This window comes from Rousettus aegyptiacus, unplaced genomic scaffold (assembly GCF_014176215.1).
Source record: "Rousettus aegyptiacus isolate mRouAeg1 unplaced genomic scaffold, mRouAeg1.p scaffold_m13_p_7, whole genome shotgun sequence".
Classification (NCBI taxonomy): Eukaryota; Metazoa; Chordata; class Mammalia; order Chiroptera; family Pteropodidae; genus Rousettus; species Rousettus aegyptiacus.
Window position 1 is genome coordinate 91011105 of NW_023416310.1, and position 15779 is coordinate 91026883.

The 15779-nt window shown below is 46.6% G+C and overlaps 1 protein-coding gene and 1 pseudogene across 1 annotated transcript; both read right to left on the reverse strand.

Annotated features, from left to right (window-relative positions):
- Positions 1-11084: 11084 nt before the first annotated feature.
- On the reverse strand, positions 11085-13829 carry ADRB2 (adrenoceptor beta 2). The gene is made up of 2 exons (XM_016150330.2): positions 13372-13829; positions 11085-13122 (listed from the first exon to the last, which is right to left on the reverse strand). The coding sequence occupies exon 2, from the start codon at positions 12887-12889 to the stop codon at positions 11636-11638; it is 1254 nt and encodes a 417-aa protein (XP_016005816.1). The 5' UTR covers positions 12890-13122; positions 13372-13829; the 3' UTR covers positions 11085-11635.
- Positions 13830-14697: 868 nt separating this feature from the next.
- Positions 14698-14859, reverse strand: LOC118605832 (annotated as a pseudogene).
- Positions 14860-15779: the final 920 nt, after the last annotated feature.

Consider the following 15779-nt stretch of genomic DNA (forward strand, 5'->3'; position numbering starts at 1 on the left):
ATATCTTTCTGAAAATACTGGCAAAATCCAGAAACCAATTTTTCTTCCTTTACATCTGTTCATGGCATATTTAAGTTTCTCTGGTGTTACTATTAGGGAACTTGATCTAAATAGCACTTATAATTCCCTTTTCGTTGTCTGTCTTCCCTATTAGACCATAAGAAACTAAAAAACAGGGACTAACCATGTCCACCTTGGTTATGGTTATAGCTTCTGGTGTTAGCACAGATTCCAACACACACACACACACTCACACACACACACACACACACACATATATTCAAAGATCTTTTGAAGAAATCAATGAGTGAATTAATCACACATTGCTTGGAAAGCTAAGTAAACCAGATCAGCTGACACTACAAGGAAAAGATTTGCCAATAGGAGTTTTCCATGTGGTTGGGATTATCATCCACCGCGGGCTTTCCTAGACCCATTACATTCTGTTCACCTGTACTGAAGCCAATTCTCTTGGAAGATGTGTGTACAAAACAAGAACATCTAATTGCTATGACTAAAATAAAACATTTCCACCAAACACAAGCTGTTTTCAAGAAGTCGAAATACTTCTCAGAGCCTGCAATTTTTATCGAGGTGTGGAACTTGGCCCTTCACAGCAGGCTGGCCCGTGCCCGGTGGGTGTGGGATTAGAGCAAATCACACTGGATCCTACCCCAGAAACACCCTGATTCAAGAGGAGTTAGGCAAAGGGAACAAGGACAGCCTCAGTAGAGCCCCCCAGCGGGGCAGGTATAGAAAGCAAAACACATCATCTCGTAGCTCCGATGTGGCGAACATACATCTGGTGTCTGGCACGTGGAACACAAAAGGCTTGGAGGCTATACCATAGTTGATAGAGCTGGGCAAAGTCCACTGTCAGCATGTGCTCACCCAAGCTCAGGGCTTGTCAATACTGAAAGCATCCTGGGGACCGTCCCTGGAGCAGATAATTGCTTACCTGTAGCTTGGCAGCTGTGGCTTCAGTGCTAGGGAGTGTTAACCCTAAATTTATAAGATAAAATGCAGCAGAAAGCAGAGAGGTATGGTGAGAAGACCCCTGGGTCCCAGGATGGTGGCAAAGCATAGCCAGACTTGTGTTGTTTCTCGAGAATGAGTGTGAAGGTCTAGGTTCAAGTCCCAACCCTGCCATGTGTTGTTAGCTCCATGCCTGTAGGCAGATCTTTTAACCTCGGTCTTTTTATCTGTGAAATAGGAACAATCATGCTGACTTACGTGTTGTGGGGACTAGATAGGATAGCAGATATAAAAGCCCTCTGTACACTGCCAAGTGCTGGATCGATGTGAGGGATTATTACGACACAGTGTCCCCTTAAGCACAGTGCTGTGGCCTTCAGCACTTGATGGATCTGGTAGCTCACTGCCAGGATAGCATAAAAGAGCACCCAACTGGGAGAAAAGAAGGATGTTCCTTACACTGCCTGAAGCAAAATAAAAAGAGCTTCAAATTACATTATATAATTCCTTTTAATTATGGGAGAAAACATTTCCAAGTGCACATTTGAAAACATAAAATCTCAGTAGGTAGGAGTCTTTAGGCTACGAAAAAATTATTTGGGAACCTCTTTACGGTCCTGGGATGTAAAACTGTAGGTAAGTCTTTAATTCTGCATGAATGTTCTTCTTGGTATTCCTGGGGTCTGTCGCTGGCGCTGGTCAAGGCCCTCGCTGTCTTTGCTGATAAACGGGGGCAAAATGTACACAAGCGTAGTTCTAGTTCATTGCAGGGAAAATAAGGCAGGGTGTTGTGGCTGATAAATTCCTTGCTACTTCCCCTGCTGTGAAATGCTACACCCACTGGAGGAAAATTTGTTAACGTGTAAATACGTGTGTACATGAGTTTATCGTGCCAAGGCAATGAGGGACAGAGTCAGACGTCTTGCCTTAAAAAGGCTTTTCTGCCGAGATTTGTCCCGTTTCTTCCTCCAGTGTCGTGTCACATTTCCCAAAGTGGTTACTTCTGGAATGCACTACTTCGAGTCCCCCCACGGTCCCCACCAGGACTTACAGACCTCTGATTTCCCATCCTTATGTTTACTTCTTGGTCTTGCCAAGTCTATGCAAAGAGCAGTTCAGGCGTGGAGCTGGCCAGAGGCTCTGCTTACAACTCTGGGAGGGCACAAGGCAATCTTTATGCAACCCAACCTGCCCATCCTCCCCTCCTTGCCCAGGCCAAGAATAGTCAATGATCGTGTTCTGGAAGAAACTCCACCTTGTCACTGGGTGCTCTGAGCCAAGAGAAGAGGGAACAGAGCTGGAGGCCCATGCATGAGGCCAAACCTCAAAGCCCCAAACTCCAAAGTCAGAGGGTTTGACTCTCATCCGCCACTCCCCCGGTCCCTCCCCAAGGACTGGCTTAGTCCTGATGGTACCCAGCGAGGAGGGTGTGGCCCTGCCTCCCAGCGCCCACTGGGTTTATGTATCCCATGAGTATAAATCATATGGGTGTGTTCACAGAGGCAGCATTTGCAAGACAATACTTACATGTGAGTATGCATTTCTAAGAAAACACACACAAGTATACCTATGAACCCATAGGATTGCACTTAGCTGCCTGAGAACGCTTTTGCATGAGTAGGCCTGTCTTCAGGGATCGTCTCAAAACACAAATCTGGTCTCTGCTATAAGCATATCAATGACTTCTAAATGCTCTTAAGATAAAGACCCCAATCCTAACGCAGCCTAAAAAGCCTTCGCGTGTGGCACCTGCGTGCCTCTGGCAGGCTCGGCTTGTACCCTCTGTGCTCCCCGTCTCTGCACACCAGCTACACCTCACCTTCGCTTAGTCCTTCCTATGCATGAGGCTTCCTTTTAGCCCAGGACATTTACATTGCTTTTCTCCCTGAGTGGCATGTTCTTCCCTCCCCACTTTTTCTAGAAATGACCTAGCCACCCTTTAGCTCTTAGCTGAAACCTAATTTTTTGGGGGGAACCTTTACTGAGCTCTCTGTATTAGTCAGTTTTTCTCAAAACTCCCTGTACCCCTTCATAGCACCCACCACAGCTGCAACTCTGCATGCATTTTAAAAAACTTACCTCTCCCATTATACGCAGACTCAGTAAAGGCAAAGATAAAGTGTTTTTGTCACCCACTGATCATTAGTATCGAATAGGTCCTGGCACATATGAACACAATAGACATGTATTAAATCATGGCTGTATAAACTTACCTAGGATGAGGGGTCAGTATGTGAACCTGTCCTCAGGTAGCACTTAGGGACCATGACTACATGAAATGGCATGTTTGCCGATTCGAAGCACACAGAAGAGTGCTTAGGAACCCCTACGTGTGTATTTATGTAAGGGAGAATGTTTAGGGCTGAGTATGTCTGTGTCCTATACGTGTGTATATGTGGGAATAAATACAAATATTGATGTGAACACGTATCTGTGAAAATGCATGTGCGTATCTGTGTCGATATGGGTGTCGGCACCGATGCCAAAGTCTGTGTGTGTGTGTGTGTGTGTGTGTGTTTATTTGGGTGTGTGCATCTGTGGAGGTGTATGTATACGTATGAGTCATATTCTTCTCTGCGGATGGGTGGGTCCCCATTCAGATTTCTAAGTAGGAGGGTTATGTACTTTAGGCAACTGATTCATATAGAACTTCGTATGATTTGACTCAACCAAGGCAGAGTGTCCAGCAGGAAGGAGCACTGGATGAGGAGCTGATCACAGAAGTAAAATCCCCTTTTCTTCTTGTGCTGCCGCCTCTCAGGCTACATGCAAAGGGTCTGGGACCAGGTGACGATGATGCTATTGGGGCCATAACCGTGTCGATGTTATGTTGTCACTAAACACATTTCTAATTAAGTGTCTAACTGCTCAAGGCGCTTATCCCCTTCCTCTTTTATAGTAACGTTTTATTTATCAACTGTTTTGACCTATATTGTTTTATTTGATAACACGAGAAAATTAGGATTCTGTTTATTCGACAGCATTATTATTTTCACAATGCATACCGCCGTATGGGATCATTTTTTACACGCCTACGTTTTGTGCCCTTGAGCAGGGGAGGGCAGGAAGGAGAAGACAGTGTCATCTCTCGGTTCCTGAATTGTGATCCTTAGAGCACCTCTTCACGGTGCTCCGGAAGAAGCTGTGGCAAAGCGCAGATCGCCAGCCCTCAACCACAGCCCTGTTAGGCCAAACTCTCAGGGGCAGGGGGTCTATTTTCTCGGAAGTTCCCCCAAATCATTTTCGGGCTCTGTAGGGTTTGAGACCCACTGCAATAAAATACAATAATGTCAGGAAACTCTCACCAAAACTGATAACACTAACCCTTCTATGATCCTACAGAAAGAGGTTTCTAGGGCTGGCTTCCCGGGCCCTTGAGGTTGACCCTCAGTTCTCTTAGGCTGAGGAAGCAGGGAACTGAAACGAGAAGGCTGTCTGGATGTCTGTGAGCAGAACAGGCTTATTGATGCAATACATATCATGAGAACGGTGAGTACCTCTCAAACAAAACAAACAAAACAAAACAAAACAACTCGCCAAGAGATCGTTGGGGTCGTCTACAATATTAAGAAACATATAATAGGCTTTTTATAAAGAGAAAAACTAGGTACCAGAATAGAGACAGAATTGAGATACCGAAGGAACCTCTCCCTTCCCCCCACCCCACCCCACCACCAAAAAGGCAGCTGTGGCTTTTAGACACAAGACCTCAGGCTGCAAAGTCAATATGGTGTGGCTAAAAAGATAACAGGAGTTCCCTAGGACTCTCCTTTTGCTTTGTCATGGGTGTTGCTGTTGTGATTTTAAAAATTGTTTTCTCTTCCTGGATAAATGAACACATTCAGAAACTCCAGCCTTTCCCTCAAGGCACTGGAAAAATAATAACGAAACAAGCCAAGAACAATGATTATCTCCTGGCCCCTGCACTACCTTACGGCTGAGCCCGCCTTCCTCAGCCTGGGTTTCTAGGTCAGTGCGTTGAGGAGGTGATGGGTTCGCTCAGTGCCTGTCCCACCCTGATATTCTCTAAACCCTGAAACCTCAGATGCTGACACAAACCTGGGCAGAGAAACGGGAAGAGAACCCCATTTCCAGACGTCGAAGGCTTCCTGACCCAAAAGTAGTGATTTGACTCAGCACAAACCAGTGTGCTGTTGCCCGGTGCCTCCCTCTGCCTCCTGGCTGCCCGGGGCAGCTGACTCCCACCACGCTGAATGACGGCGAAGGAGAGCGTGCTGCCAGCTCTCAGTGCAATCTGGTTTCCTGGCTTATGCTTAGCCGCAGCCGACCTAAACGGCATGGGCTTGCCCCTCAGTTCTGAGGCTCAGAAATTAGTCAGGCCTCTCAAACCCTGGAGCGTAGACAAAATGTACCCATCAGAAATGTCCTCTCAGCATTGCCTCCCTCCTGTTCTCTTACGCGGTCCCCAAGATGGGCAAAGCCCCCCTATCCTAGTGGGGAAGCGGGGACTCTGGTTCAGGGCACCTGGTTTTACTCCTAAGGGTTGTGTGGTCATCGGCAACCCCTTCAGGTTTCAGTTTCCTTATTGATAAAATGGGGACGAATGTAATCATTAGTCATTATCCTCAAGGGAGGCACTCTGTGACACAGAAACCAGCTGCTGCACTCTTCGAACGGTAGGTATTGGTCACTATATAACTTGAATAGACTTATTTTATCACAAGTCCACAAACTGGGGCAGAGGCGTTTACCAAGGTGGAAAGAACCCATGTTCTGAAAGCAGATTAGAGCTCAGGTGTGGAGAGCACACTTTCAAAGACACTCGTATAGAAACATCTCCTCATCCACTAGCAAGGGCAGGGAGGGAACGTCCTGTTTAATTTACAAAATGTATCTCTGCAACCTTGTTCCTCAAAATGGGGTCTGTGGACCGCCCGTGTTGGAAAAACCTGGCTGAAATGCAGATTCTTGGGCCCCAGCTCAGCTCTGCTTGTCCAGATGCTGTGGGGTGATGATTCATTTGTACCCCCATAAAATTTGAGAACTGCTGACCACTGTATATTGCCAGACCAATAGACCAGTAGGAATTATGTTATCTGGATCATAAAGTGTTCAGGAGGCATTTGTAAAAGTATTAGCAGTGGGTCTAAAAGCATATAAATAATCTAATTCCATTTTTATTTAAACATATGTATTTATGTACGTTGTATAGCCATGCTAAGGATAAAGGCTGGGAGCAAGCCCATGCCGTGACTTATCTTGTTTTGTGCTTTCATACATTTGTAAATGTTCTACAATGAGTTTTATTATGTAACAAGAAAAAAAAAAACCACGTGCTTTTAAAATAAAAGCGATGGAGCCAGATGTGCCTCTCTGAAGACTTCCTGAATTCTTACAGAATTTTGAAGAATGAAGGAAACATAGGACTCATGTAAATGAAACCATTTCTCATTGGACATGGTGAAACAGACCTAAAGAGAAGTGACCTGCATGAGGCTGCCCAGCTGGTTAGCGGCCGGGCTGCGTCAGACCCCACGTCTCCAGGTTCTTGGACTAGAGGGCTCCGAAGTGCTCTGTGCTGGCCAGAAACCTGCCTTCCTTCCTCCCATGCCTGTGAGGGTGAAGGAAAGACCACAGGAAGTACAGCGATTCCAAGGGTGGGGAAGGACGTAATAGCCTTTGCAGAGAGGACTGTGCAGCTCTCGATATTTTCTCTCTGGGAGTTAGTAGGTCATTTGCAAAAGGCATGGGAAGAGCAGCTGATGAAAAGGTCTAATAGTTTGGAAAACTGCTTAACCTTATTGCTCTATTTCTGGATTTCCACCACGGCCAAGGACGGCTGAGATCCTGACTCCCCCGGAGGTTTTCCTGTTTAGGAATGCAGTGAACCCTCTGAAATCCAGAGGAATTGGGCAGAAGGCTAGCTGGAATGAAGGAATGATCTGACTACTTCCTAAAAGTATTCAGTTCTATTATTTTCAAGGACATAGACTCTCAGGTTTGGAAGGATCTTAGTCCAGCTCCCGTGTGCTTCATCCTGCAGGGAGCTTCATTTAAGCTTCCCTTGGATGCTCCCAATGAGGCTTAGCTATTCTGATAGATAAACTATTTCACTCTTAGAAAAGTTTTTCCTTCACCAGAGCTGAAATCTCCCCCACCCCGTGAGGTTCTGCTTGCCTTCTGCTTTTCATGTAAAACTGTTAAGGCCCTCTTCCTCCAGTGTTTTTTAAACATTTGAAGGCAGTTATCGTGCACCAAATAGTCCACCTTCGCATCATTCTCTTCTTCAAGCTGACCACCGCTGGGATGGTCGACCATTATTTTTATGTCAAATGTCATTAACTTCAATTAGCCTCTAAACATATATAGAAATTCAGAGCCGAGCAAAGTCTAGAGAATGCCCGCACTGGCCCCATGATTTTACAGAACCAGGTCCAGGCCTCCGCACCTCACCCTGCCTCTTATTCAAGACACCAGCATTTCTCAAGTTCTTGAAAGTGCTTGGGAAGTTTGTTCTCTTTAGGTATTTCAAAAATTCCTCCTTCACATTATATTTGCACTGTCAGTGAAGTAGAGATAGGCACAGAGCTAGACTTAGTGGAAGTTATACTGTCAAGGAAAAGTCTCATTCAAAGTGCATCGATGCTCCTTTCTTTCTGCTGTCAGAAATCATCTCCCTTTTGCCTAGAACGTAGCTCAAAATGGACAGCACACCCATAGGGCCAGTTAGGCCTGCCAAATTTCCCCCAAATTTCAGCTAACTGATCATTTTAGAACTTCCCAACTTTGGAACCAAAAATGAATTTGCCAGGATGTAAGACAGACTGTGTTTCTGCTCTACCTTGTGCTAGTTTAAAGGTTTCATATCCTCTTTTCAGTTTGGACTGACTTTTCTGATGAAAAGACAAAGTGAAGACTCAGAGAAGCAAACTAGCATTTCAGCGATTGGTTTCCTGTCCCAGGCCCCAGCAACCCTGCAGTCACATGTTCGGCGAGAACATTCCTCCTTGCCCCAACCCACGGCAATCTCCCTCTTCTCTCAACAAGGTATTGCGTTCCCAGTTCTTACACTTGTTCTGGCACAGATTATAAGCTGCCTTATGCTGCTTCCTGATTTGCAGGTGTGCTAGGCTCCACGGGTGCTGGACTCACATAGGTCTGGGTTCCAGTCCTGACTCCAAGTAGTCATTTGTGTGGCTTTGGATGGTTACTTAACCTTCCTGAGCCTCGGTTCACTCCTTTGTTAGATGAAGGCAATTATGCCACTTACATCGAGATGACATAAGGCCTAAAAGGTGCCTAGCGCAGTCCCTAACATTTAGTAAGATTCCATAAAAGAGTCCACTTAGTGTCATTAACGTTATGTTACAGAAGGCAGAGAGTGAAGCCTATATTTTTCTCAGACTGTGCATAGTAAGTGCTCCATAAATATTCCTCATCTGATTCTGGTCTAGGCTTCTTTTGACAATAGGTTCATCAGAACATTCTAAGCACCCTGTAACGACAGTTCTTATTTCCAAGCTCCTTTCCCCAGATTCCTTCCCAGTAATGATCTGGGTGGGGAGGCCCACCGTGTCCTGCCACTGTGCACACCTGTCGGCTTCTCAGGATAAGGTTCTCATTTGACAGAATCTGAGAACTTGCTGTCCGGGCAAAGATTTTATGATGATGAAGCCAACACTAACCTTATATAACCAACCTGTCAGCAAACAGAAGGATACTGACAAATTCCTGCCCCCCAAAAGAAACAAAGCAAAACAAAAGGAGATAGAAAGCCAGCGGCTGAGACACGCCCAAAATGCTCCTGCTTGTCAAGACCCTTAAACTGATCAAAGGTTGTAAAGTATTCCTAAAGGGACAGGAATATGGCTGAACTCCCTTTGAGCTGGGAATCTGAATTAACATTTATACCTGAACTTCCAACTGAAATTATGTCAGACGTTCCTCTAACTAAAACAGTATATATACAACATTGTCTATTAATAATATTTATTGCCTATAGGACTTACAAATGAGAACAGAAAAGTTTTCAACTTCTCTCCCTTCCTTTCTCTCTCTCTCTCTCTCTCTCTCTCCCTCCCTCGACATGAGACTATGGAAAATTTCTACCTACAGTGGCTTGAAATTCCTGATGGGTCATAAAGAGTTAAGGAACCGCCTAGCTTCCCAGAATGCTGAGAAGATCCTCGTGGACTCTTGCTGAGTAAGAGAACAATTCTTTCTTTTGTCCCTAAGGAGGGTTATTTATTGCCCGAATTTTCTGTTAAGAACCCCAAAGCAATAAAAACATCCACTGAAATGAATTTGTTATGTGACAGCCCCAGAGAAGAGCCTCCACAGTTGAGGGTAAGGGCAGAATTCAGCGGGGGTGTGGTGGAGAGAATATACCAGTTCCTAGAGTGAAAGCCAGCTCCCTGGCTGTAGCCCCATCTCTAACATCTTTGGCTTCTTACCTTGGGCAGGTCATTCCCCCTCACGGGTTTTTGGTCTCTCCCGATGTCAAATGCTTCCTATAGGTTCTCCCAAATTCAAGATCCAATGAGGTTGCCAGGAGTGTGAAGGTTAGCTGGAGAAGCTGCCTGCATCTCTGGGTGTGGAGCTCAGAGCAAAAGAAGGAGAATGTGATAACAGGTATGAAAACCCTTGAGGGAAAAAAGGAAGAGTGCCAAATGGCACATACTCTCCAATTCGCCATGGTACGTTCCAACATCGTGAGCACCTAACTTTCTCCTGAGAGCTCAGTGCTCACCCAGACACCCATCACTGAGCTGACAGGAAGCAGAAGAGGCCAGTGCTTTTCTGGTTGGGGACCTTGGCTGGGGCCGAAGGGAAGAGAAAAGTGGAGTCAGCTTGATGAGCAAGTGAAATGGCAATGAACCCTGCGGGCTGATCTCCAGGCTGGCGTTGCCAAGGAGGACGATCCGCTCAGTCAAACCTGGGCCAAGCTCTGGCTCAGACACACAGGCAAAAATAGAAAAGGGGTGGGAGAAGAAATGTGTTTACTTTTGTGATTTTCCCTCATGCGCCTCTTAGCAGCATTATCAAATCTCCACAAACAGGCAGTAACGGCTCCCGGGCCTGGCCTCCATTGATAAACCCTCCCAAACAATTCACGTCTCGCTGTCAGTATCTGGGCAGCTAGAAAGTACATTCGGAAGGTAGCAGGATAGAGTAGAAAGAACACTGGCCCAGGCTCTGTCACTAACCGGGTGAACCATAAAAAAACCGTCTTGGAGACTATGCAGAATAAAGTGCTTACATTTGACAGAATCTAAAAACCTGTGAGGACTTTTGAATTGCATCTGTGGTTCTCAAGCAGGGGCAATTTCATCTCTCAAAAGATATTCAGCAATATCTGGAGACAATTTTGATTGTCATCACTCAGGGGGTGCTATTGGCACGGAAGCGGTGGAATCCAAGGATGATGCAGAACATCGGACAGGGCACAGGCCAGCCCTCCACCGCAGAGGATTATCTGGACCAAATCACAGTGCAGAGCCACAGGGAGAGGGGGAAAAGGAACAGAAGTAAGGGAGGAGGATGGGGTTAAAATACTATGTCTAGGTCATAAGGCGGTCATCGGTTAAGTGTTTTCCAGCTTTTCTCTCTCTGACCGATGCCTTTTCAGTTTCCCTTGGAATTAAGGGGCAGAGGTTAGCAGTTTTTTCACAAAAACATCTTCCTTACCCTGCAAATGCCAAACTCTGATGCAGCACGAAGCTCTCCACTATAAGATACAGCAGAGACACAAATATAAGCAGTTATTATTAAGCAAGTAGAACTGGAAGGTGGGTGGTGGAGGAGTACAGAGGGACACAATAGATGCTCATAACTCCATCTCTGTGGGTCAGTGTTTCTGATATAACAACGCAGAATAATCGCCGTAAGACCAGCGAGACGAACTAGGCTGGGAGCAGGCAGATCTGATCTGGGCCCTCGCGTTAGGAGAGGTACGGGCTGGCAACGGCAGATTCGAAGGCCAATGAAAAGGTTAAGCAACGCAAGGGCATGTCATTCCTGTGCCATCCCACAGGAACTCACTGTGCAGTTATTACGCATAGTTATTACACATAGTTTACCTGTGGTTTCCCATGGGGGAGGCAACCACACTCCAGGCAAGGGGGTTTGGAGAAACAGGTGCAATGAAGTCATGGTCAAACAATTTATTTACTGTAAACTTTAGACTTTGCTCAGGAAAACAACTGAAGCTCCCCCTGAAATCCCTGCCTACAACACCCTGTTTCAGCAAATAAGAGGAGCGAGGAGAGTCCATGTTCACAGCTGCAAGGTCCACGAGACTCCGGGTCCTCCAGGCCAAGGGTGCAGGAAGGAAGGTCTCCTTCAGATACAAATTACCAGCAGCAATATATTACCCCTAATACTCGACCAATGAGGTAGATAGGCAGAAAAGTCATCAAAACATAGCAGCCCCAGGTCCTCTGGGACCGAAGCCCTTCAGACATAAACTTACAAGTTCCATGCAAAGAGGAACTGAACTGTACAAGAAACAATCACTCAATTACGTTTTCTCTTTTTTACAGCTTAGAAAAATAATAATAATAAAAAAGAAAAAGCAGAAGGCTATCCTTCCTCCTGCACATCTCTATACAATTTTATTCTAAATTTATTACACTCAAGTTAAATAGTCTGTTTAGTGTTTTGCTGGGGGGAGGGATTCTTAAAAAGTAGAAAAACCGCATTAGAGCAGTGAGTCATTTGTACTACAATTCCTCCCTTGTGAATCAATGCTATCAATAGGCACAGTACCTTGACGGTTCACAAAGTCTTCCGTGCCTGGGGCATCCTCACACAGCAGTTTGCTGTCTTTCTCCTGTCCCAGGTGACATCCACTCTGCTCCCCTGTGTAGTCAGATCTGTCATTGCTGTTGGAGTAGCCATTCCCATAGGCCTTCAAAGAAGACCTGCGCAGGCACAGCAGCTCCTGGAAGGCAATCCTGAAATCCGGGCTCCGGCAGTAGATCAGGGGATTGAAGGCAGAGTTGACGTAGCCCACCCAGTTTAGGAGGATGTAAACTTCCTTAGGGATGAGGTTATCCCGGATCACATGCACAATGTTGACAATGAAGAAGGGCAGCCAGCACAGGGTGAACGTGCCCATGATGATGCCCAAAGTCTTGAGGGCTTTGTGTTCCTTCAAGTAGAACTTGGAGGACCTGCGGTGTCCATGCCCACTCCTCCCATCCTGCTCCATTTGGCTGAGGTTCTGGGCATGGAAGCGGCCCTCGGATTTGTCGATCTTCTGGAGTTGTCTTTTGGCAACCTGGAAGACCCTGGAGTAGACGAAGACCATGACCACCAGGGGCAGATAGAAGGACACGATGGAAGAGGCAATGGCATAAGCTTGGTTCGTGAAGAAGTCACAGCAGGTCTCGTTGGCATAGCACTTGATGGCTTCTGAGTGAGTGGCCCGGTACCAGTGCATCTGGATGGGCAGGAAGGAGGTAAGGCCTGACACGATCCACACCATCAAAATGACCACCCGGGCCTTATTCTTGGTCAGCAGGCTCTGGTACTTAAAAGGTGACGTGATGGCAAAGTAGCGATCCACTGCAATCACGCACAGGGTCTCGATGCTGGCCGTGACGCACAGCACGTCAATGGAAGTCCAAAACTCGCACCAGAAATTGCCAAAAGACCACATTTTCATGAGGATATGGCTGGCCCCAAAGGGCACCACCGCCAGGCCCATGACCAGGTCAGCACAGGCCAGGGAGGTGATGAAGTAGTTGGTGACCGTCTGCAGACGCTCGAACTTGGCAATAGCTGTGATGACCAGCACGTTTCCAAACACGATGGCCAGGACGATGAGCGACATGACGATGCCCATGCCCACCACCCATGCCTCGTCCCGTTCCTGCGTGACGTCTTGGTCCGGGGCATGGCTTCCGTTGGGCGCCAGCAAGAAGACGGTGCGATTCCCGGGTTGTCCCATGGCGCGCAGTCTGGCAGGTGAGCGCACTGGCCGCCGGCGCACTGGCCGCGCCTCAGAGGGCGGACCTCCGGCGGGGCAGTGCGGGCAGCGAGGGGACGCCTGGAAGCCTCATCCAGCGGCCGTGGAGTGGGTGTGGTGGGGGCGCGTCCTGCACACAGCTTGCGGGGTGCTCTGGGCTCGCGGAGCGCGTCAGTCCCAGCCTGCGACCTAGAGCAGCCGCCTCGGAGTGCGCGCTGCCCGTTATGTGAGCAGGACTTTAGAGGAACTGCCTCCCGGGTGACGTGCGGGAACTTTCCGCCAATGGCGCACCCGCAGCCCCAAAGGGGCGAGGCCCCCTCCGCTTTCCGCCCCTCCCCTCCCCTCTCCCGCCCCCTCCTGCGGCTGGCGCGGACGGGGCCCAGCTGCTTACCGCGGGCGGGACACCACCCTTCTGGCTCCCCTGGCTGGTCCCGGAGGGCTGGAGCTGGGGCTGGCGTGCTTACCAGCTCAGTTGGGAGCTTTGGGTTCTTCTGTGGCTGCTACCTGTCCGCCTTGGGCGTCTGCGTGGCCTGAGGTCTCAGGGCAGAAGGGCAGCACACGGGCACTCCCTCGCATTCGGAAACAGAGACGACTGGCCAAGGAGACACGCACGGACAGGCGCACATACACCCCGACAGACATGCTCAGGCTTATACGGAACCACAGCCACGGCACTGAGACACGCCCGTCCAGCGCACCGACAAGCACCCTCACTCGCGCGCACACCGGAGCCGACAGGCGAAAAGTCACCCCTGTCCAACACAGAGACGCGGCCAGAAACACAGAAGCACCCAGAAGCAGAAAGGCATGGGCACACACAGAAGTAAACAACACGAACGCTCACTTGGAGGCAAGCAGAGTGCCTCCCCCAGGTACTCCAAACCCCACACCCATGCACCCTGACCTCCGACCTCCACCTCCCACCCCGACACAAACGCGCGCGCGCGCGCACGCAGGCATATTCCCTTTCAAACATTTGGCAAGATCACAGGAGGTGACTTCAACAGCTGCGATTTCCTCAGCGGTCACTGTCAAGTACTTTTGGTGCACTCCTTGGAAATTTGCAGGCATTGAGACACAATTTCACCCTCTGGGTTTCGTTTGGAGCTGGACTATGTATGCATGTGCGGGTTTTGGGACAGAGAAAGTTGTTTGCTTTAATTTTTAATTCTTGGGAGGCATCGCTCTCTCATCTGTTCAGGGGAAAAAAAAAATGTATTGAAAATGGAATAATTTTCCTTCCAACCTCAATTTTTTCAGTAATCTCATTGCAACTAGAAAAATCCTTTCTTTCATCTGCTGGGAGGTTTGTTGATCTGTTGGGCTGAGCCACTTCAAATCACCGAGGTTCTGTTGTTTATGACTTTAAAAAATGGCGATTTCATATGGCTTGGATTATTACAAATGTTAACATTAAGGAAGTTTGAAGCCACAGAAAGCAAAAGATAATTTTTCTTAAAAAAAAAAAAAGTTAGAACAGGCATTCACTAGGGTCTTTGTGAAATACTATCTTTTGCATCTAGCATATGACTTCACTATTAAAAAGAAATTAAATTTCAGGGTTCAATTTCACATGTATTAGTAGTATCTTTGAAAAACTGAAAGTATTTCATGCAGTGTAACCAGCATACTTTGTAGATTACATAATAACACAACAATGGCTAACATTTATGGAACATTCTGCTATGTTCGTTTCATGCATTATTCCATTTAATCCTTCCCACAGTCCATGGTGATGAGGGGGGAGGTACTATTTTTAGCTTAATTCACAAAAGAGACTCAAAGTGGAATATAGCTTGCCCAGAGGCACAGGGGCAGTGTCAGAAGCAGGCAATGAACCCAGGTCTGCCTGAGTCAAAAGCCGATTTTTAAATCCTTTCAATGTACTGTGTCATCACATGCAGAAAGGACAGATACTACACTTGATCTTAGCAGAAAGGCCAAGAAGTGATTATTTGCAGAAAGGGTTGGAGCAAAGGGAAGAAGGACTATCACTGAAATTGGAAAGCCAGGCGTCAGATCCTCCCATCTAAGACAGATCAAAAAGATGGAGCCTAATTTCCTCCGTCTCTAAATGGGGAATAAAGTGGGCTGAGTGAGAATCAAATGATATAATAATAATGTGAAAGTGCTTTTGCGCACAGAAATGCCACGCAAGGGTGGATAATAAATGAAATTTATATAAATTACTTAGTAGTTTAGAATATGCTGTTAGTCTGCTCTAATAGAACAATAAAATACTTCAGGACAAAAATAACTTGGACTTTTACCCTAAAGGCAAAGCTCAGAAACAAAATTTAACCTCCATGCCTCCTTTAATTTCCTTCACACTAGTAGAAATGTGTTTTTTTTGCAAGACAGATGCCTTAAAAAACAAATATTTCCCGAGGAAGCCACAAATATTAATTAAAGATCTATTATGTTCACATAGTTTTCAAAATATACCCACACCATATTTATGTTTTCCAAAATTGGCTCTGGTATGATGCATTTTAGGAAGAGGCAGCATCTGTTATGCAACAACATTTCTTTAAATATACATCTGCCCCAAATTGTGGAACTAAGTCATTTAAGAGTTCCTTCCTGTTTGTCAAGTTATGGAATAAATAAGTATATTGTTTAACCTTCCCTTAACAACGACAACAAAAAAGAACAAGGAAAGTCTGTTTAGGACAAACTATTTGATCATTTAGATATATACATAAGTCACTGAAAATTTTAACTTTGAATATTTTGGGAAACACCTTTTTAAAAAAAAAACCCACAAACACTGAATCAAGAGGGGAAGGCTGCTTATGTCAACAAGGATGCTCCATGTCTTTGCCAATCAGCCTTGCCAAATGGACGACTCTCTCTCTTTCTCTCTCTCTCT

What these genes read in the sequence shown, in the direction of transcription:
- ADRB2 (XM_016150330.2), bottom strand. Translation starts at nt 12,889, where the DNA reads ATGGGACAACCCGGGAATCGCACCGTCTTCTTGCTGGCGCCCAACGGA.